General features: G+C 41.4%; 1 protein-coding gene across 2 annotated transcripts in view; it reads right to left on the bottom strand.

The window, feature by feature from the left end:
* Positions 1-10,719: 10,719 nt before the first annotated feature.
* ap3b1a (adaptor related protein complex 3 subunit beta 1a) overlaps positions 10,720-21,233 on the bottom strand; it is a 309,270-nt gene continuing 298,756 nt past the window's right edge. For both annotated transcript variants that reach the window (XM_060835806.1, XM_060835815.1), the window contains exon 27: positions 10,720-12,612. In XM_060835806.1, the coding sequence (XP_060691789.1) occupies positions 12,459-12,612 (154 nt within the window). In that variant the 3' untranslated portion in view covers positions 10,720-12,458. The remainder of the gene's footprint in view (positions 12,613-21,233) is intronic.

The raw sequence follows: 21,233 nt of genomic DNA, 5'->3' as shown, positions 1-21,233 counted from the left end.
TTTCTCCACATCTCTGCTGCTATTGGGGGGCCTATAGTAAACACCAAACAAGGTGACTGCACCTTTCCTATTTCTGATTTCAGCTCAAACTTCCTTTCTGCAGCCGTTATACCATTTCTAATTAGCAATGCCACCCCCCCTTCCTTATTTACCACCCTCCCTAATCTTACTGAAACATCTGTAACCAGGAACCTCCAACAACCATTCCTGTCCCTCATCTATCCACGTTTCCGTAATCTTGGTTGTGTTCAAGCAAGTTTTGACTTCAAAGTTCTCATTTGTATTTCTGCATCCTTTTTGACAGCGCCCTCCCTTTCTCTGAATTTTTCTCCATGCCCACAGCCCTCAGAATTGGGGTTTCTCCATTTGCGGCCTCTTGAGCAATTTAAAGGACAATTGCTGCACTGCTGCTCGCCGTGCCTTCAATTTGCCTCGTCCTTCATATTTACCGTTCCCTCTTTCTCGGGGGCACTTCTCAAAATCGTCACTTTGATCAAGCTTCTCGTCACGCCCAAAATTTCACTTCTTCACCACAGCAGACTTTGTTTAATACTGATCTGGAGAAACACCTTGGGATGCTGCATTACAGAGGGAGCTGTGGCTGTCGTTATTGTTCATAACTGCAGGGCTATTTATAAATTGTTCAGTTTATCTGCAGGATATTGCATCAGATAAGATGGAATTGAGGAGCTTGCTGCAAAAGGTAACTCAAGAGTTGGTTGGTCACTTTTAAAAATAAATCAAAAATGGTATGAAATAATCGAGGACTGTACACAGCTGCACTTGGGACATTACTGCTGGGTGTGGGGCAAGTTGGATAAAATAATAATTTTTAAAAATGTAATAGGTTAAAACTACCACAGATTGTTTGGCCTCTCTCCATGTTTTAACTTGCATCTATTTGAACTCCTATCCTTCCTCTCTACCTTGCTGTCATTTAGCCAAAGCTGGTTAGCGATGTGGCTCAGTAAGGAATTCATCTCGAATTTCTCGCCCTCACTGGAACCTTGCTCTTCCGTCTTTGCGTTGATTGTATGCTCCCAAATGTTTTCATCTCTCAAGGTGGCAATCAACACTCTGTTGATTGCTTCAAAAATTCAATTGTGACTTAAAAACATTCTGAGATCAGGGTGGGGAAAGATAACCCCTCCCCCTTTAAGACATCAGTGTGAATTAGAGTTGAATGAAACATTTGAAATCTGCCTTTGCAGAGCTGGTCAAATACTTCTGGAGAATAAAAAAAGCCACTGAATTTTGAAATTGTGCAGACTAAGCAGGTATAACTAATAGATTCTGCATTAGATTGAGATGATAGCTCAGTGTTAGTACTACTGCCTCACAGTGCAGGGATCAAGGTTCGATTCCAGCCTTGGATGACTGCCTGTATGGATGTTGCACATTCTCCCTGTATCTGCATGGGTTTCCTCCCACAATCCAAACACGTGCAAGTGAGTTGGCTATGCTAAATTGCCCATAGTGTTCAGGGATGTATAGGTTAGGTGTTGTAGTCAGGGGTAAATTTTAAATGTTTAGAGAGACGGTGCCAGTAATGACTGCAAGTCAACTCCTATGGTTCAGCTTTCAGAAATGATGGGCATAAACCAGGGAATAACAGACCAGCAATTCCGTCAGGAGAATAGGGAAACCATTGGAGAAAATTCTGAAGGAGAGAATGAATCTCCACTTGGAGAGGCAAGGTTTGATTAGGGATAGTCAGCGTAGCTTTGTCAGGAGGAAGTCATGCCTAACAAAGTAGATATTTTTCACGGAGGAGAGTAGTACAGTTGATGCATTTTATATGGATTGCAGAAAAGCCTTTGACAAGGTTCGACATGAGACACAAAGAAGGTAAAAGGTTTCTGGGTAACTTGGCAAGCCTGATTCAAAATTGAGAATGCTTTCAAGTTTTTTTTAAAACAACACTTGGACAATGAAAAGGGAGTGGCCAGTTCTCCCAGCTCAGCTTTTCTCTGGTTTGGTTTTAGCAGTCTGGCTGTTCACCGAAAGCAGTCAGTTCAATTTAAGGCTGCTGGTCCAAGAAACAGCTATATGGAACATGTTCCATGCTGAGTCCCTCTGCTATCTCTCTCGCTCCCTCTCTCTCTCCTGTAAGACCCTGTGTTTGATTTTACCTTTTGTGCCAAGGGGTGTTTATCGGGATTGTTGCAAGTATTTGAAACAGCGTCATTTAACTGGGATAATCTGTTGGGTTTTCAGATAGGTTGTTATTGGGTATCTCTTCTCTTTCATTGTGTTTCATTCAGTAGTCCTGGAAATAAATTCTGCTTTGTTTAAAACTAAATGGTTTGACCAGCTGCATCTCTCCTGGAATATCCACTGTACACCTGCTTAAAACAAAGTTAGGGTCTGGGCTAATTTCCTGAAATGTTTTGGAGGGAGTCTCGCCTAGTCCATAACAAGCAGCATTCCACAGGAATTGTTGCCTGAATATTTTATTATATGTGGTGTATATAATGACAGGACACTAAGAGGTTCAGAGCAGGAGGAAGAATCTTGGAGTGGTTGTTCACGAACCCGTGAAAGCAGCAGGACAGGTTAATGGGATAGTTAAGGCACCATACAAGACACTTCCCTTTATCAGTTATACCATAGATAAGAGCAGGGATGTGATGTTGGAGCTTTAGAGAACTTCAGTTGGGTTACTGCTGGAGTAGCATGTGCAGTTCTGGTCACCTCCAATAGGAAAGGTTAGGGTTGGGGTGTCGTTGGAGAGGATGCAGATGAGATTCATCAGAATATTGCCTGGGATAGAGCAGTTTAATTTGAAGAGAGGTTGGATAGGTTTGGGGTCTTTTTGCTAGAGGAGAGAAGGCTAAAGGGCCTTGTTGGTGTATAAGATTATGAGGGGGAGGAACAGCCAGACGGCAGAAAGAAAGAAGCTTTTCCTCTTATATGACGAGTCAACAATGAGGGGCCATAATTTTAAGGTGAAGGGCAGTATGTTTGGGGGGGTGGGTGGGGAAATGAGGAAAAATACTTTCACCCAGAGGGTGGTGGGAATCTAGAATGCATTGCTTAGGAGGGTAGGAGAGGCAGAAAACTGGTGAAGGAATAGTGCTCCGAAAGCTTGAGATTTCAACTAAACCTGTTGGACTACAAGCTGGTGTAGTGAGACTTCGGATCCCACCTTTCTCATACACCAGCACCACCACATCGGTTTCAACTCCACAACAGCGGCTTGCTCGCTCATTTCTCAGGACAATGACTCTGGTCAAGCCAATCCGTTTAGTTTAAATTTTACACAAAGCCTGGCAGTTAAGTCATAGCCGTCACAAACCAGTGTATTCTCATTAGCCTCAGATCCATTCGACAACAAATCAGCACTTTCCTCTCATACAGTATAACTTGAGGTTTATCCTAAAATTGATATTTCTATGAATTTTCCTCATGAGTAGATGATGAAAAAGTTCGACAAAATTGTCTTAAGCAAAAGGAGTGCAATTACTTTTGAAATTATAAAGTCAATGCTTGGTCTTAACATTCTAATTTGAGTGCCACCTAGTGGCAGCACAGATGAGTTATTGGTGGGACAATTTTGATATTTTAACGTTATATTTCTCTACTCCTTCACAAAGTAAAAGTGTAAAACCAGGGTTCGGTTATGCAGGGTCAGTGTTCACAAAACTTACAAAATATTCAATTACAGCGCATGATGGCTAAGTAGGTTATAAGTTAGAGCTAGTGTGTATTTATGGGAAATACACTAACTCAAATTCTGCAGAAATGCTGCTTAAATATATGTGTGTAATCTAGTGGGTGTGGTTGAGAGCAGTTGTATATAATACAGATACAGAGTATGATCTAAAAGGTATGATATGTTTAAAAGAAAACCCTGATAAGCATGGTGCAAGGTTGCTGAAAAGGTTAACTACAGTATAATGCAGGTCTGTTTAGAAATCTGATCCAAAGGGTTTAACTGTCATTTTATATATATCCTGCAGCCTTGACAAATGTCTTGAGCACATAAAAATATCAATCTGGGTGATATTGGTGGGATACAGCAGCCACAGTTCTGAGTGAGGAGGGGAGGCATCAAAATGACCAAAGATAGCCAGCAGAATGAAAGAGGGAAGCTATTTGAATACTGATGTGTCCCACAACAACTTCCATTTCCATTAATGACATGCTCATCAAGGGCAAACAATGGGACCTGCTGCCGCTGATTTCCCTGTGCTTGTCAGTGTATGTGCTGGTAACGCCATTCTGTCAGTCCCTGGCTGCAGTTAGAGACCTGCACACTAATGAGAAGTGCTCTCTGCCATCAGCGCAGACAGGTGCTTCCGTAGCTGGGACATGCTCCATTCCCTTTCCCTAAACCGCTCTTTCTCCTTCTGAACACCCTGACAGACACCATGAAATGCAGAAATTAACAGCCCCATCATGTTGTGGTGCTGCTTGCAGAGAAAGCAGAAAATCAAGTTGTCACACTGTGTGTGGTGATAAACCTACAGATCCACTCTCTACTGCTGCCCTATAATAGCAAGAGCCAGACAACGCGATGGATCATGGGCTCCAATATTAGCTTCAGCTGCACTTTACCATATCATTAACAGAGTATTTTCAGCTCTCTTTCAGCACAGGAATCAGCACTAACTTATAAGCCTCATGTAAATAAGGCATTCAATTTGTATCTCACACACTGAACAATCTATGGATAAGGAATCTTTAAAGCATCAAATTAATTAAAGTACTAATTGCACCAAATAACGCAAAAGCATTTGAAATCCTGAAGAAAGAAATCTACACAAATAAATGCTTTGAGATTTGAGGCAATGATTACGATAAATGATAAGTTTAGCATACAGCAGTGGTAGAACACTACAGCATTTATTTCGAGGTTATGAAAGCTGTAGTGATCTATGTATTAAAGTGAATTAAGTAAAGGACAACTGGTCATCACACACCTCAGAATATAAACATTAAATACAATTGAATAAAGACTTTTCTTTATTATTTTCTCAATCTTTACAGAGCAATCTTTCCACTTGTCTTGTACCAAGGAGAGAAATTACGTTAGCCTGATCATTGCTCCATAACCAACCATCAGGAGGTGCACCAACGGAATCCAAGTTGAATTGCACAGTAGATTTGCCTTTCCTTTTGTGACAAAGTATTCACCTAAGTTCGAAATCTCCGCCAGAGACTGAGTGCAGATCAGGAAAGCTGCACGTGGAGGTGCATGGAACTACCACAGAAGGGTTCAGAATGAGCATAACATACATAGATTAGTAGGAACAGAGGTAGGCCATTCAGCCCCCCAAATTTTGCTAGTCATTCAGCAAAATCTATTTGCTTTGATTTGGGCATTCTCATCTAACTGGATAACCTTTGATTCCATGCCTAAAAGGAATCTACCCATGCCTTAAAAATATTGAATGATCCCACTTTCAACACTCATTAAGACAGTGAGTTTCAATGTCTCTCAAACCTCAAAAAACTTCTCATCGGTGTCCTAAAAAGGTGACCCCAATTTTAAGACAGTGACCCCTTGTTCTAGACTGAACCACATGAGGTCACATCCTTTCCACGCTCACCTATTCCAGACTGTTCAGGATTTTGTACACTTTTAATTAAATCAATCCAAAATGTTAAATTCCACTGAAAATAAGTCCAGCCTGTCCAACCTATCCTCATAATACATCCCACACATTTCAAGTCTTATCACTGTAGTAAATCTCTGAACCACCTCCATTTTCACCCTCCTTTACATAAAGAGACAAAAACTGCATGAAGTCCTCGAGATGTGAACCCATCAAGGCCCAGTCTAAAAGTGAGCATGGTATGCTTCAATTATGTTCAATTTTTCGTGTAATAAATTACACAAGACTTGAATTTGTATTTCGATTACCCATATTCAAACATAGCTGCAGGATAATAGATAGTTTTGTATGTGTGACATTAGAGCTTTATTTTCATTAATACTACATTCTACTTTTGTTCCAGATCAATGTCCATTAATTTAACTTAACTGAATTATGCACAGTGAAAGATTTCAGCACACAACGTCAACACAAAGGTGCACTTTGATGCAGTCATCACTGGACAGCCAAAGAGGAGCTGATTTGTCCCTTCCCCATTAAGCCCCACACACAACAATGTTGGTGGAGACCAGTGAACTTCAAAGAGACATTAAATTTGGGATCTTCTGATTTCAGGGCTCAGGACTGCAGGCATTGTAACACACAATTCCTTAGTGTGCAGCAGAGACTGAACTTTAAATTTTGAGACTAATATCTGGGTTGGCTTAAAAGGAAAAGTTAGACAGGTTAGGCTTGTATCCACTGAAGTTTAAGAGGTAACGTGATTGAAACAAGATCTTGAGGGGTCTTAACAGGGTAAACTGGGACATGATGCTTCCTTTTAAGGGAGACTGGGACCATCCATTGAAAACCCAAGCAGCAATATTCCTGAAAAGGTGGCAGAAGTAGAATCTTTGCATATTTTTAAGGGAAAGATAGCTAGATTCTTGTCGAAAGGTGAATGGCCATCAAGAGTAGTCAGGAAGGTTGCTTTTACTTTAGAACTGGATTATTGAATGATGGAGCTGGCTTAAGAGACTGATTGGCTCGTTCCTACCCCTATAAAAATAAAGGCAAATTACTGCGGATGCTGGAATCTGAAACCAAAAGAGAAAATGCTGGAAAATACCTCCCTATTTCTCCCCTTTGTTTAGCTTTGACAAAGGGTCAGTTCGACTCGAAACATCAGCTCTTTTCTCTCCTTACAGATGCTGCCAGACCTGCTGAGATTTTCCAGCATTTTTTCTTTTGGTTTCATTCCTACCCCCAGTTTGTATGCTAAATTCAAACTGAATTTAAAATTATATTCATCTGCCAACTGACATGTAAAGAAAAAAGTTCCGATTGCAGAACCATCACGTTATAGGTCATAAAGTGGACCTGTTTCATAATAGTGCTTTAAAAATAGGCTTAGTATAAATTTACAACTGTACTTATGACTGTATAATCACCTTTCCTCGAGTTCAACATCAAACATAATTGTTCCAAAGATAGAAATTGCATTTTTATTCAGCACTGGAGTTTAGAAAAAAGATACGTTGTTACATTTTAATGGCAGTTCATCAGACAAGCATATGGTCTATAGAATAAGGGAAATCCAAGGTGGTTGCTAACAATTCTGTGCTATTACCAAAAGTAAACTCACTGAATTCAATCACAGCCACAGAAAATTTAACCAGGCTTTGCAAGAATCAATTTTCAGTCAGCTGACAAAACCACCCTCTAGCAAGATTAATGTGTCCGGAAAAATTATTTTAATTGAAGATGCTCTTAACTGTTAGCACTTTGACGCAGCTTAATTCTGAACTACCTTAAATTCAGAATAAACAGGCTCAGTTATTTATTAAATATCTCTTTGCTGCACAATATGAAAAACCTAAATAAATATTTAGGAATGACCATATCTGACAGGTGCCCAACCTTTAGATGAGTATTTTAACCTTTTCTAAAGACTAAGCTGTAACCTTGTTTTAAAATCTCCGCATTATCTTGCTTAGAAAGTGCACAGGGATGTTGTACTTTACATCACTGGTTTAATCATGGGAGACCAAGTAAATATAATTGGAGATAGAGGTAAAAATGGCAGTCACCATCTCAAAATATATCCTTGGAAACCTGAAACTGTAAACCAGCCATCTCAACTAACAGAATGCATAAGACAATTTGCATCTCTGACATTACAAAACAACCATCTGTCTGCAAATGGCAATGACTAGATATTCACTACTTTTGGCAAATATACATTTATAGTGCATATGATCAGAGCTGAAAATGTGTTGCTGGAAAAGCGCAGCAGGTCAGGCAGCATCCAAGGAGCAGGAGAATCGACGTTTTGGGCATGAGCCCTTCTTTAGGAATGAGGAAAGTGTGCCAAGCAGGCTAAGATAAAAGGTAGGGAGGAGGGACTTGGGGGAGGGGCGTTGGAAATGCGATAGGTGGAAGGAGGTTAAGGTGAGGGTGATAGGCAGGAGTGGGGGTGGGGACGGAGAGGTCAGGAAGAAGATTGCAGGTTAGGAAGGTGGTGCTGAGTTCAAGGGTTGGGACTGAGACAAGGTGGGGGGAGGGGAAATGAGGAAACTGGAGAAATCTGAGTTCATCCTTTGTGGTTGGAGGGTTCCTAGGTGGAAGAGGAGGCGCTCTTCCTCCAGCTGTCGTGTTGCTATGGTCTGGTGATGGAGTCCAAGAACATGCATGTCCTTGGTGGAGTGGGAGGGGGAGCTGAAGTGTTGAATCACAGGGTGGTTGGTCCGGGTGTCCCAGAGATGTTCTCTGAAACGTTCCGCAAGTAGGCAGCCTATTTCCCCAATATAGAGGAAGCCACATCGGGTGGAGTGGATGCAGTAACTGGTGTGTGCGTGTGGAGGTGCAGGTGAACTTGTGACAGATATGGAAGGATCCCTTGGGGCCTTGGAGGGAAGTAAGGGAGGAGGTGTGGGCGCAAGTTTTGCATTTCTTGCAGTTGTAGGGGAAGGTGCCAGGAGTGGAGGTTGGGTTGGAGGGTGTGGACCTGACGAGGGAGTCACGGAGGGAGTGGTCTTTTCAGAATGCTAATAGGGGAGGGGAGGGAAATATACCCCTGGTGGTGGGGTCCGTTTGGAGGTGGTGAAAATGACGATGGATGATATGATGTATATGGAGGTTGGTGGGGTGGTAGGGGAGGACCAGTGGGGTTCTGTCCTGGTGGCGATTGGAGGGGTGGGGTTCAAGGGCGGAGGAGCAGGAAGTGGAGAGCATCGTCAACCACGTCTGGGGGGAAATTGCAGTCTTTGAAGAAAGAGGCCATCTTGGTTGTTTGGTATTGGAACTGGTCCTCCTGGGAGCAGATGCAGCAGCAAAGACGAAGGAATTGGGAATATGGGATGGCGTTTTTACAGGGGGCAGGGTGGGAGGAGATGTAGTCTAGGTAGCTGTGGGAGTCGGTCAGTTTATAGTAAATGTCCATATTGATTTGGTCACCCGAGATAGAAATGGTGGGGTCTAGGAAGGGGAGGGAGGAGTCTGAGACGGTCCAGGTAAATTTGAGGTCGGGTTGGAAGGTGTTAGTAAAGTGGATCAGTAGACTTCATAACTAATCCTATTGATTCAGCCTGGCAGTCAGTTACAAGTGAAATGTCAACATATCATTTTTCATCCGGTAATCTTGCGCTTGTAAAACCTTATGCCTTCCTAAAGTAAATATTCTACAGTTCAGTGTCTATATTACTGATATATATGCATATCCTATTCCTACAGCAGTTATATAAACAGCTGTCTGCAGTGAAGTGGAGAATATGTTCTCTAGGAATGCAATATTACTACAAATGTGGAATTGCTAGATGAATCACCAGTGAAATATAGCACATTCACATTGCACCCAGTAAATACTGCTGAATGTGTTCCCATAAATGTTGCTGCCAAATTGGGTATGACAAAGCATTAAACAAATGAGGGAGAAAAAAGGAACAAAGATGGAGAAGCTATTAAAAATTGAGAATATACAGGAAGATAACACTTGGGAAGTGTTGGAATAAGTGACAAGCAGTTAAGAATCACAACTAGAAAATGAAGGAAGGAAGGATGATCAAAAACATGCACATTAAAATTCACACAAACAAGTATAAGCAAAAGTCTGTGCATCATCATTGAATGATGCAAGCCCATCTTTTGGTTAAACTAACAGATGAATTCCTCTAGAAATTGTGCAGATCACAGATTGAGCATTGGAATATATAAACAGGAAACTTAAGTTAATTTTATGATCCGGTCATCTTAAAAAAAGTAAAACAGAGCAGTCTTCAGTTTAAAAAGGTAAAAGCACTAACTTAGAACTATAAATGGTTTATTCAATTTGTTTTCTTTTGCAAAGTCATTTGAGCAGAAATAATGACGTGGCTGAATACCACACAATCACCTTTGGCATTTCTGAATAAATTTGACTTGTTAATGAAGCAGGCTTTGTTAGCAGATTTGCTTTGGTAAACAACAAATATGGTTCAATTATCATGTCAGAAATGTTCTTGGAGCTGGCTCTTTTTGTGCAGCAGCCTTAATAATCCTCCAAGTTTTTAAATCCAATAAAATCAAATGAGTGCGAAAAGCCATCATCCCGTTAAAGTCGAAAGACATGCCATCTCATCTACAGAGAAACAGACCATTTCCATGTCTAGGCTGAAGAGCTGTCTGCACTGGGGATAGCACTATTCTACTTGATTTATGGTATAATAGTGTGACAAATGATGACAAAAATAAACTTTTACTGCATTGAACTGGTCCTTTATTTATGAAATTTTGCCAAGTACTGAAATCTTTTATCTGCAAGTTGTACACGAAGTGGAAACGAGTGATTATGGTGCAGTAATAGTAATACAGTGATGGAGGCAGAGTCCGCTGTAAATGGATTGAGGTAAAATAACTACCGCACCATGATAAATGTGAACTGCGCTTTGCTGACAGATGATCTAACAGGTGTTCATAACAACTATATAAGAGGATTTATTTATGACTGGCCACAGCCGCAGTACTGTAAATCAACTGAAGCAGCTGTACACCAGCAAACACAAGTCCCCAATGTAACAACTACACAAGAACAAGGGGAAAAATACTGTTTGGAATCCTAATCATTAAATAATTACTGCATAGAAATATACACCAAATCCAGTTGCAGCACTCAGTGCCCTAGAATTAAATTCTGAGATGGGAATCTGTTTATCCATTTGGAAATTTAATAAGCTCACTTTTGTATTTTACTTCTGAAGCAAGTGGAGGAGGAAGAAAATAAACAGCAGTACAAGCATCTCCAAGTACTATTAGCAACTATTCTCTACAGACTAACAATAGTAATTGGAAAATTGGCACATAATCAAGATTAAGATACAAGCTGGCTGTTCCATAAGCAGCCATTTCCCCCTTTTACTCTGGAGGTGAGAAAAGGTTAACAGGATTTTACATTTTTCCCAATTTATACTAAAATAAAATTATATTCATCAACAAGCTGTATTTTCCCCCATGTTAGAAAATTTTGCTTTAGTCTCCAAAATGTTACAATTTGCAACAATTATTCAGAAAGATGTAAACAGCATATCTGCTAAACCAGAAGTTCTAATCATCAGGAATCCATTTGTAAGCAGTCATTTTTTGTTGTGCTATACAATTTGGTACCATGTCAAAGTATAGACTCTGTTCTACTCAAAACCATCACTAGTTTTCAGATCTTAGAAAAGCCATGATTCACAACAATTACCAAAAAAAGGTGAGAAAGGAAAGCAAGATGGTTTTGCCTCTTTCTTTTAGCCCTGCCCTACTTCACGGTTGTGACTCCTTTCCGAGCTACTGCAAGGTTGCTTGTAAGTCCGCCACTAGGAGGGGTACTGGAATAATGTAAAGTTCCCTAATTAAGGAGGTTGAATTGAAGGGATATTGTACTCCCCTTCCAAATGCTGAAGGTGAGGATGTATGCATAGATCACAAGAATGAGAAAAAAAAAGCGTTAAAATGCACAGGCTGCCAGTTGATGTTTGAGTATGGCAGTGTGATGGGGTCGTACTTGAATGAATTCTGATAATTAGTTACACCCAAGTCAATCTATCTATCTCCCCTTCTCATTCACTGATCAGTTTTACTGGATTTTTAAGAACTGGTTTAATTTCAGATATCCACTATACATTTTTCTTTATCCGATTCCAGAACTGAATGCATCATATTTGGTCAAGCCTATGTAACTAGGCTTAACAAAATACTGAGATAAGGATTCCAAAACATTAACAGCTAAAGTGGTACTGATGTATCATAAGGGAAAGCAAACAGGTGAAACATTTTTTGTTTGGCAAAAGATATCTTTCTTTGGATGAATTTTATCCTTAATTTTGGACCATTGCAAGACCATTTAGGGGAGCAGTTGGCACCAGAAAAAGAGTATGCACTATTGTCTTCATTCATTTAATAGAGCGCCTTTCAAGAGTTCTACAATAAATTCACCACTGAACCATTTGGCCTCGCACTGATTTGATCCTTACTTCTCAAGTTAATTTCTTGGAAATTAAACAAAAAGCTAGAGTGGCTGAAAATGCTTAAAAATTAGTGGCTCCTCACACTCCTGAAGAAAGAGACAAGGTTATAAATGTTAACTTACGTTTAATGTTTGCTCATTCAAAAGAACAAAAATACCCTTAACACCACACCGAAACAAAACAACAGTAGATTTGCTGATCTTTTAATCCAGCTGCTCAATGTTTAGTTACTTTGGACTGTGCTACTTTAGTAGCAAGCGAAACAGGATTGTGCTAAATTATATAATGAATTTCAAAGCAGATTCTAACAAGATTGTTACTGTGTGGTTTACATACTACTGCCAGATGGGGGGGTATAACCTATTATAAATGAAAGGCAACAGCAATGGCTGACTAACACAATGTTTGCCAGACACTTGCATCCATATCCTGGTCAGTCTTGAGACAGCACAGACTTCAGCTCCCGCAGCAGCACTGAACCAATCACAGACTTTTCAGTGTTTATCCTCAGCTGCATTGTTGAACCTTCCTTCACTTCTATTGTGATGAGTACCAAAGATCCACTGTTCACAGTTTTAGCTGCAAACCTGAAAGACAAATGCAGGATTTTGTAAATATAAAGCATGCCCAGTACAATATACCTCCCCCCACACCCAACAATATATAAATGAGAAGAACTTGGCAGATCTTGCAAGGTGGATTGAATTATGCACAGAGAACAGTGAATTTCATCCGCCATACTGCTGAAGTCTACTTCAACTATTTGAGGAATCCACACATAATTAAAAGTGTCATCATAATATTACAGATTAGTAGTGTCACAAATGACAATTTATTAGTGATAAAGTTTCAAAAGCTGTATCATTGAACTAGTTATTGCACAAATTGCCTAGCTCATACCCCGCACTAAGACAGTAACTATACTCCAAGAGTCCTTAATTTGCGCAACAGCACTATGAAATGTCAGGTGGTTGCAAAAGATGCAATATAAATGCAAGTCTTCCTTCATTATTTGCTTAAACATCGTACCAAATTAGAGTTGATGATTGGACTACTGCAATGTCACAGAATCTTAGATTGCTGCAGTGCAGGAGGTGGCCATTCCAACCATTGTGACTTCACTGGCTCTCTGAGCATTCGATTTTACTGCCAATCTCCTGCCTTCTCCTTGTAAATCTACTTATTGTTTAAACAGAAACAATCATCCAATGCCCCCAGTGATTGCCACAATTGAACTGTCTCCATCACATTTGCAGGTAGTACATTCCAGAAAACTACAGCATAAATTCGTGGCTTTCACACTCTCTCCATTATCGTTAGCTTCTACATTTTGTATTTTAAACAATGTTCTTCAATTGGCCAATGCTGTTGTACTTCCTCTGACCAAAGTTATGTTATACCACGTTGTTTAACAATGTACATTGTATACTGGGAAGTGTACATGAATCTTATAAGTGCCTTTTGATATTGAGTACTTATTCTACTGCAATATATTTAAGATTTAATTTGGACTGTGTATTCAGTGGTTCAAAGCTGATTCTGTATTGCTAACAGTTCCAGTTTCTAATATTGCATTCAGAGCTTCTACATTAAATATTATATTATTGAAGATTATACTACCAGTTGTTGTCTTTTGGGTAGTGGGTATGGCTCATTTTTCACACTTTATACTTAACTGCAGACTTTTTATAGGAAAGATGATGTTAAACTTGAAAGGGTGCAGAAAAGATTTATAAGGCTGTTATCTGGACTGGAAGGTTGGAGTTATAGGGAGAGGATGGATAGGTGAGGATGGATAAGCTGGGCTTTTCTGCCTGTGACCTTGCTGAGGTTTACAAAATCTTGAGGGGCATGGATAGGGTGAATAGACAAAGGTTTTTTTTTATATAAACCTACAATGGGGAGAAAAGAGTCCAAAACTACAGGACACAGGTTTAAGATGAGAGGGGACAGATTCAAAAAGGAGCCGAGGGATAGATTTCCCACAGAGTGTGGTGCGTGTCTGAAACGATCTGTCAGATGAACTGGTGGAGGTGGGACACACAAAAAACCTTTCGCATTTGGATGGGTAGAAGAATAGGAAGGGTTGAGAGATTTGGGCCAACTCTGGCAAATGGGTCTAGATAGACTGGAATGTCCGATTGGCATGGATGAAGGAGCTGTATCTGTGCTGTATGGCACTATGACTCAAGATGATATTTTTCTTTTTTTTGTGTGGGGAAGGGATTGGAATTCAGATAGTTATTGCAATTGTATTTAAGATTAAAAGCCCTAAAATTAGACAGACATTCTCTAACACTATGAGAATATGGAAACATCCAAATTAAAGGGACTCTAGGGCCATTCAGCCTATTGAGCCTACTCCACAATTCAATAAGACTGACTGATCTGACTGTAACCTCAAATTCCCCTTCCCACACATCTGATAATCCCCCACCCATGCCTTTCCAAGAATCTATCCACTTTGTCCTTAAAAATATTAAAAAGACACTGCTTCTACCAACTTTTCAGGGAGTAGGTCACAAAGACTCAAGGCTCCCATCTCTAATTAAAGTTGGTGTTTCCTAATTTTTGAAGAGTGACCCCTAGTTCTAGATTCTTCTATACAGAAAAAATACCAACGGTTGCCGGTTCAGAATAGGATGGGCCCTGTAATGTATCAGCCAAATTAGCAGCCAGGTGTCATCACCAAGAGAGTACACAACAAATAGTTTGCGCAGTAGTCAAACCTAGGAGAATGGGAGGACTGCAGATGCTGGGGATCAGAGCTTAAAAATGTGTTGCTGGAAAAGCGCAGCAGGTCAGGCAGCATCCAAGGAGAAGGAGAATCGACATTTCAGGCATAAGCCCTTCTTCAGGAATGAGGAGTGTGTGCCAAGCAGGCGAAGATAAAAGGTAGGGAGGAGGGACTTGGGGGAGGGGCGTTGGGAATTCGATAGGTGGAAGGAGGTTAAGGTGAGGGCGACAGGCCGGAGAGGGGATGGGGACGGAGAGGTCGGGAAGAAGATTGCAGGTCAAGAAGGCGGTGCTGAGTCTGAGGGTTGGGACTGAGAAAAGGTGGGGGGCGGGGGGGGGGGGGGGGGGGGGAAGGGTAATGAGGAAGCTGGAGGAATCTGCATTCATCTCTTGTGGTTGGAGGGTTCCTAGGTGGAAGATGAGTCGCTCTTCCTCCAACCGTCGTGTTGTTATGGTCTGGCAATGGAGGCGGCCAAGGACCTGCATGTCCTTGGCGGAGTGGGAGGAGGAGTTAAAGTGTTCAGCCACGGGGCGGTTGGGTTGGTTGGTGTGGGTGTCCCAGAGGTGCTCCCTGAAACGTTCCGCAAGTAGGCGGCCTGTCTCCCCAATGTATAGGAGGCCACATCAGGTGCAGCAGATGCAGTAAATGACGTGTGGGGAGATACAGGTGAATTTCTGTTGGATATTGAAGGAATCCTTGGGGCCTTGGAGGGAAGTGAGGGGGGAGGTGTGGGCACAAATTTTGCATTTTTTGCTGTTGCAGGGGAAGGTGCCGGGAGTGGAGGTCGGGTTGGTGGGGGGTTGTGGATCTGACAAGGGAGTCGCGGAGGGAGTGGTCTTTCCGGAATAATAATAGGGGTGGGGAGGGAAATATATCCTTGGTGGTGGGGTCCGTTTGGAGGTGGCAGAAATGTATCTGGAGGTTAGTGGGATGGTAGGTGAGGACTAGTGGGGTTCTGTCCTGGTGGCGATTGGAGGGGTGGGGTTCAAGGGTGGAGGAGCGGGAAGTGGAGGAGATGCGGTGGAGAGCATCGTCAACCACGTCTGAGGGGAAATTGCAGTCTTTGAAGAAGGAGGCCATCTGGGTTGTTTGGTATTGGAATTGGTCCTCCTGGAAGCAGATGCGGCAAAGGCGAAGGAATTGGGAATATGGGATGGCGTTTTTACAGGGGACAGGGTGGGAAGAGGTGTAATCCAGGTAGCTGTAGTCAAACCTACACCCTTACTTCATGTGGAAGTCTTACAAATAAGATCAAATCCTGATTAAAGGGGTGTTGGACAGGCTGTTCAACAATATTCAACGCCCAGGGTTTTCACCTATAAGATGGTAACAAGGACTAATATATTATAGCCTTGCACTTAGCTTTGCAAGTTGTACTTATTTAGCAGATCAACTGAGAAGACTTCTGAAATTGCTCTTTGACAGTCAAGAATCCATAGTTAGGTCGCTGATATTAGTGGACAAATAATAGCATTTCTTTATTATTTAGGTAGAAGTATGGAATCAATCAAGAAAGTAATAGCAGAACATTTGGAATATCAATCTACTTAAGCAGAGTCAGAACGGCTTCATGAAAGGGAAATCATATCTGACTAATTTATTCGAGCTTTGCGGAAGTTTCAGAGTGGATAGAGGTGAATGGATGGGCAACCACAAGTGAGGATAAGGGGCTCTTTTTCAAGTTGGCGACCTATGACAAGTGGGGTTCCACAGGGATCCGTGCTGGGACCACAACTGGAGGAAGGGAGTAAACGTGCTGTAGTCACATTTCCAGAAGGTACTAAAATAGGTAGAAAGGTAGGTTGGGAGAGGAATACAAACAGCTTACAGAGAAACATTGTCTTTTTTGCTCAATTGCATAACTTATCAAAGTGGAATATATGGGAAAATATGAAGCCGATCATTTTGTTAGGGATAACAAAAGAACAAAGTTATTTAAATGAAAAAAAAACAACTGCAGAAGCTGAAATATAAAGATACTTTGGATACTTATGCATGAGGAGAAAGTGAGGTCTGCAGCTGCTAGAGATCAGAGCTGAAAATGTGTTGCTGGAAAAGCGCAGCAGGTCAGGCAGCATCCAAGGAACAGGAAATTCGACGTTTCAGGCTGATGAAGGGCTTATGCCCGAAACATCGAATTTCCTGTTCCTTGGATGCTGCCTGACCTGCTGCGCTTTTCCAGCAACACATTTTCAGCTCATACTTATGCATGAAACATGGAATGCTAGTACACATGCAGCTGGCAATCAGGAAGGCTAATGAAATATTGGCCCTTATTTGAAGGGGGTTGGAGTATAAGCGTAGGAAAATCTTACTGCAACTGTGCAAGGAGCTGGTGAGACCACATCTGGAGAACTGAGAGCCATTTTGGTCTCCTCGTTTTTTGGAAAGATACCGTTTCACTGGAGGGAGTTCAGAGGAGGTTTACTAAGATGATCCCTGGCATGCAGCGATTGTCTTACAAGCAAAGGATAAAGAGATTGGGACTCTACACACTGAAATGCAAAAGACTGAGAGGTAATCTCATTTAAACACATTGGATTCTTAAGGAGCTTTACAGACTAAATGCTAAGAGGATATTTCCCCTCATCGTGGAGGCGAGGACCAGAGGGGACAATCTCAGAATAAAGGGGCAGCAATTTAAGGATAAAATGAGGAGAAATTTTTCTCAGAATTAAGTGCCTTTGGAACTTCTTGCCACTGAGCTGTTGGGGCAGAGTCTTGCACTTTTTAAGTTTGAGACAGTTTCTTGATTAGTAATCAAGGATTATGGGAAAAGGGCAAGAAAATGGACACTACGAATTTCGGATCAAGACTTGAGGTGCCAAATGGCCTATTCCTGTTCCTATTTCTTATGGTCTTAAATAATTCACGACAAATATGGTATTGGCAATAAACTAAAAGACTGAAGATATTCACCTTAGTTAATGCAATGCATTGATATAGTTAACAGTCATACATAGGGAGTCTTAGACCACAGAACATGCTCTCAAAATAAGAGATTACATGTTTAGGGATGATGAAGAAGAATTTCTCTTCTCAGAGGGCATTGGATCTGTGGAATTCTTTACTGCAGGTGTTGAGGCAGGGTCATCATGTACATTCAAGGCTGAGACCGACAGACTTTTAATCAGTAAGAGAATCGAGGATTATACAGAAAAGGCAGAATAATGGAATTTTGGACCAGATTAACTATGAACTCATTGAATGGCAGAGCAGACTCAATAGGCTACATAGCCTAATTCTTCTCCTAGGTCTTTCAGAAGGAGAAGGAGGAGTAATATTGAATGAGAAAGATTAACTCTATTTCACCCTTCACAGATGCTACCAGACCAGAGTTTCTGCTCTCTTTACTTCAGATCCCCAGCTTCTGCTGTGTTGTATGTTTATTTTAATGATCAGTTAATGTGCTGAAAATGCAACTACAACTTTTTTTGGTTTTGTTTAAAACCTGGCAAAAAATGGACCAATTCTAAATGGACCTTTTCTGATGCAAGAAACAATGATGTCTACAATAAAGAATAGGACTTAAATGAAGAAATTTAAGTGTTCAACACTTGCAATGTAGGTATGTGTATTGGCTTGTAACTTGATTATAATTTTTATCCGTCTTTTAATATTCTGCCCAACACTTCCCCATTACCAACTAAATTTGTCCATTTGTGTAACACATGACTGTTATTCACGTTTAACCATAATAAGCCTTTATAAACTTTGCAAAAGAAGCTATACTACAATTCCGGCTTCAAAATGTGTTTCACGAATAAAATACAGTTACTACTAATAAAAGAATTTAAAACTTCATGAGGAAACTTTTCCCCAAGAAATATGCCATTAACATTCACAACTTTTGGATCTCTGTTCAGATTTCCATTTGTTTATTTCTGGCAACACAACTGCAGCAATGTTGCATATGCAAAACAAGGTTCAAATATATCTAAAATATTTTTGCATATTGCGTGGAGCAAGCCTGATACTGAGCTGTGAAGAAGCTGTTATATCAACCTTTTACAGCTGTTCAGCTCTTTTTTGAGCTGTTGAAATCAGTATGTACCAGGTTTTTGTTGCCACAACAGGACTTCTTTTAAGCATTGCAAATGACAACAGCCCAGCAAAAATCGATTGTTAAATCCCAATTTGGTGCTTCATCCTTTGTTTGCTTTGTGAGCTTGTTTGCATGACAGCTCAGGTAGAATCAGGCTGGTCGATGACCATGCCATATACCCTGGGTAGAACACTGCTTGCTCCTAAAATTGGTTAGCATGGTTCATTTTATTGAATTTTCTTAACATCGACAATATAAATATTCAAGTAAGGCCACAACTGTAGCCCCTGGTGTTTGTTCTAGGCTGCTTTATTAAAACTACAAATTCGGAGACAGATTAAAAACAGGAAAAATTGCAAACTGATCTGTTCATTTGCAAACTCTGCAGAATGATCTAAAATCTGTCTACTGCCGAGATGGAAGCTTGGATTTAATTCCAGCATCGAGAATTGCAATGCAATAAGAACACTGTTATAGAGCTTGGAAAAAATACAATGATACAAGACCTGGGGTTTAACAGGAGATGGAGCAATGCATCTGCAATGTGATGAGTTTTTCATGTGCATAGTAAGCACATGGTTTTCCTATAACCATTCACACTAGCTTCATGCCTTTGGTATACAGAGGAGGTCTAAAATGAAGAAATTAGGTTACGGCGCAGCATCCCATTTTTCATTCAACACTTCCAACATAATGGAAAGGTACATTTCATTCGAATACACACAATTTAGATGAAGGCCATTTTAATATTGAATGTGACATCACATGTAAGGTCGAGATGGGACCTTGTTGCTAACACAGGCTAAAGAATTCTTGTAAAGCCAATAGTTGTATTACAATAAAACCTAACTATTAGAAACATATCTATTTTTGTAGATGATTGGGAGGTATCCACTTCCTTGCTGCATCTGTCTTTTGTTATTTCTCAGGTTATATAAACACAATGAGAACAGCATTAGGAAAACAATTTAAGCTCTTCAATTACTTCAGCAGCTCGCAGCAACAATTGCTAATTAGTCGGCTTTCTATTAAACTTGAAGAAAAGATCAACTTACAAAAATCACTTTTGGCTGAAATAATTAGCCAATAATTGATATGCATGTAAGATGGGATCAGGATCAAGGTCAGGATCTGGTGCCATTCACTGTTCAGGCTCACACATGAAGAACTACTATATAAGCAAGGTACTGGAGATTTCTACACCTCTCCAGTGCAAATCACAGAGCCGGGCGAGAGGGAGAGCCGGGCGAGAGGGAGAGCCGGGCGAGAGGGAGAGCCGGGCGAGAGGGAGAGCCGGGCGAGAGGGAGAGCCGGGCGAGAGGGAGAGCCGGGCGAGAGGGAGAGCCGGGCGAGAGGGAGAGCCGGGCGAGAGGGAGAGCCGGGCGAGAGGGAGAGCCGGGCGAGAGGGAGAGCCGGGCGAGAGGGAGAGCCGGGCGAGAGGGAGAGCCGGGCGAGAGGGAGAGCCGGGCGAGAGGGAGAGCCGGGCGAGAGGGAGAGCCGGGCGAGAGGGAGAGCCGGGCGAGAGGGAGAGCCGGGCGAGAGGGAGAGCCGGGCGAGAGGGAGAGCCGGGCGAGAGGGAGAGCCGGGCGAGAGGGAGAGCCGGGCGAGAGGGAGAGCCGGGCGAGAGGGAGAGCCGGGCGAGAGGGAGAGCCGGGCGAGAGGGAGAGCAGAAAGGAAATTCGGGACATGATCAATGATGAATGCTGAACAATGGTTAAAATACATTCAGTGCATGGTAGAACAAATACCAACACTGTAGACAACTGAACTTCCAGGAATTTTACGTTAGAAACATGGTTATACTCAGTCTTCGAATCCACATGCAAGCTAGGGCAAAGAATCCCCAATACCAAATATTATATTAAAAAGTGCAGTTAGTTTATTTTATGCAGAAGTATTTTTCTCAAGCAATATTCAGACTTTGACTTGAATCAGCTCTCTAGCCCAGAATTAGAAACAGATCTGCTAACTAACATTAACAAGACATTAAGGCTTCTATTCTAAATTTCAACCTAACAATAAATATGAACAAACAGGAGGGTGGTTACAAATAAAATCCGTAAAACCAAACAAAATATATTGGCTTTCAATGAACTTAACCAATTGCAAGGGACTTTAAAGACAAGTTCAGTTTCCTACACAAACTGGCCCACTAGAACCGATAGAGTCATAGAGATGTACAGCACGGAAACAGACCCTTCGATCCAACCCATCCATGCCGATCAGACTTCCCAACCCAGTCTAGTCCCATATCCCTCCAAACCCTTCCTATTCATATACCCATCCAGATGCCTCTTAAATGTTGCAATTGTTACTAACCTCCACCACTTCCTCTGGCGGCTCATTCCATACATGTACCACCCTCTGCGTGAAAAAGTTGCCTCTTAGGTCTCTTTTATATCTTTCCCCTCTCACCCTAAACCTAT

The sequence above is a fragment of the Hemiscyllium ocellatum genome, chromosome 2, assembly GCF_020745735.1.
Source record: "Hemiscyllium ocellatum isolate sHemOce1 chromosome 2, sHemOce1.pat.X.cur, whole genome shotgun sequence".
Lineage (NCBI taxonomy): Eukaryota > Metazoa > Chordata > Chondrichthyes > Orectolobiformes > Hemiscylliidae > Hemiscyllium > Hemiscyllium ocellatum.
This window is presented reverse-complemented; position numbering and strand designations above follow the sequence as displayed.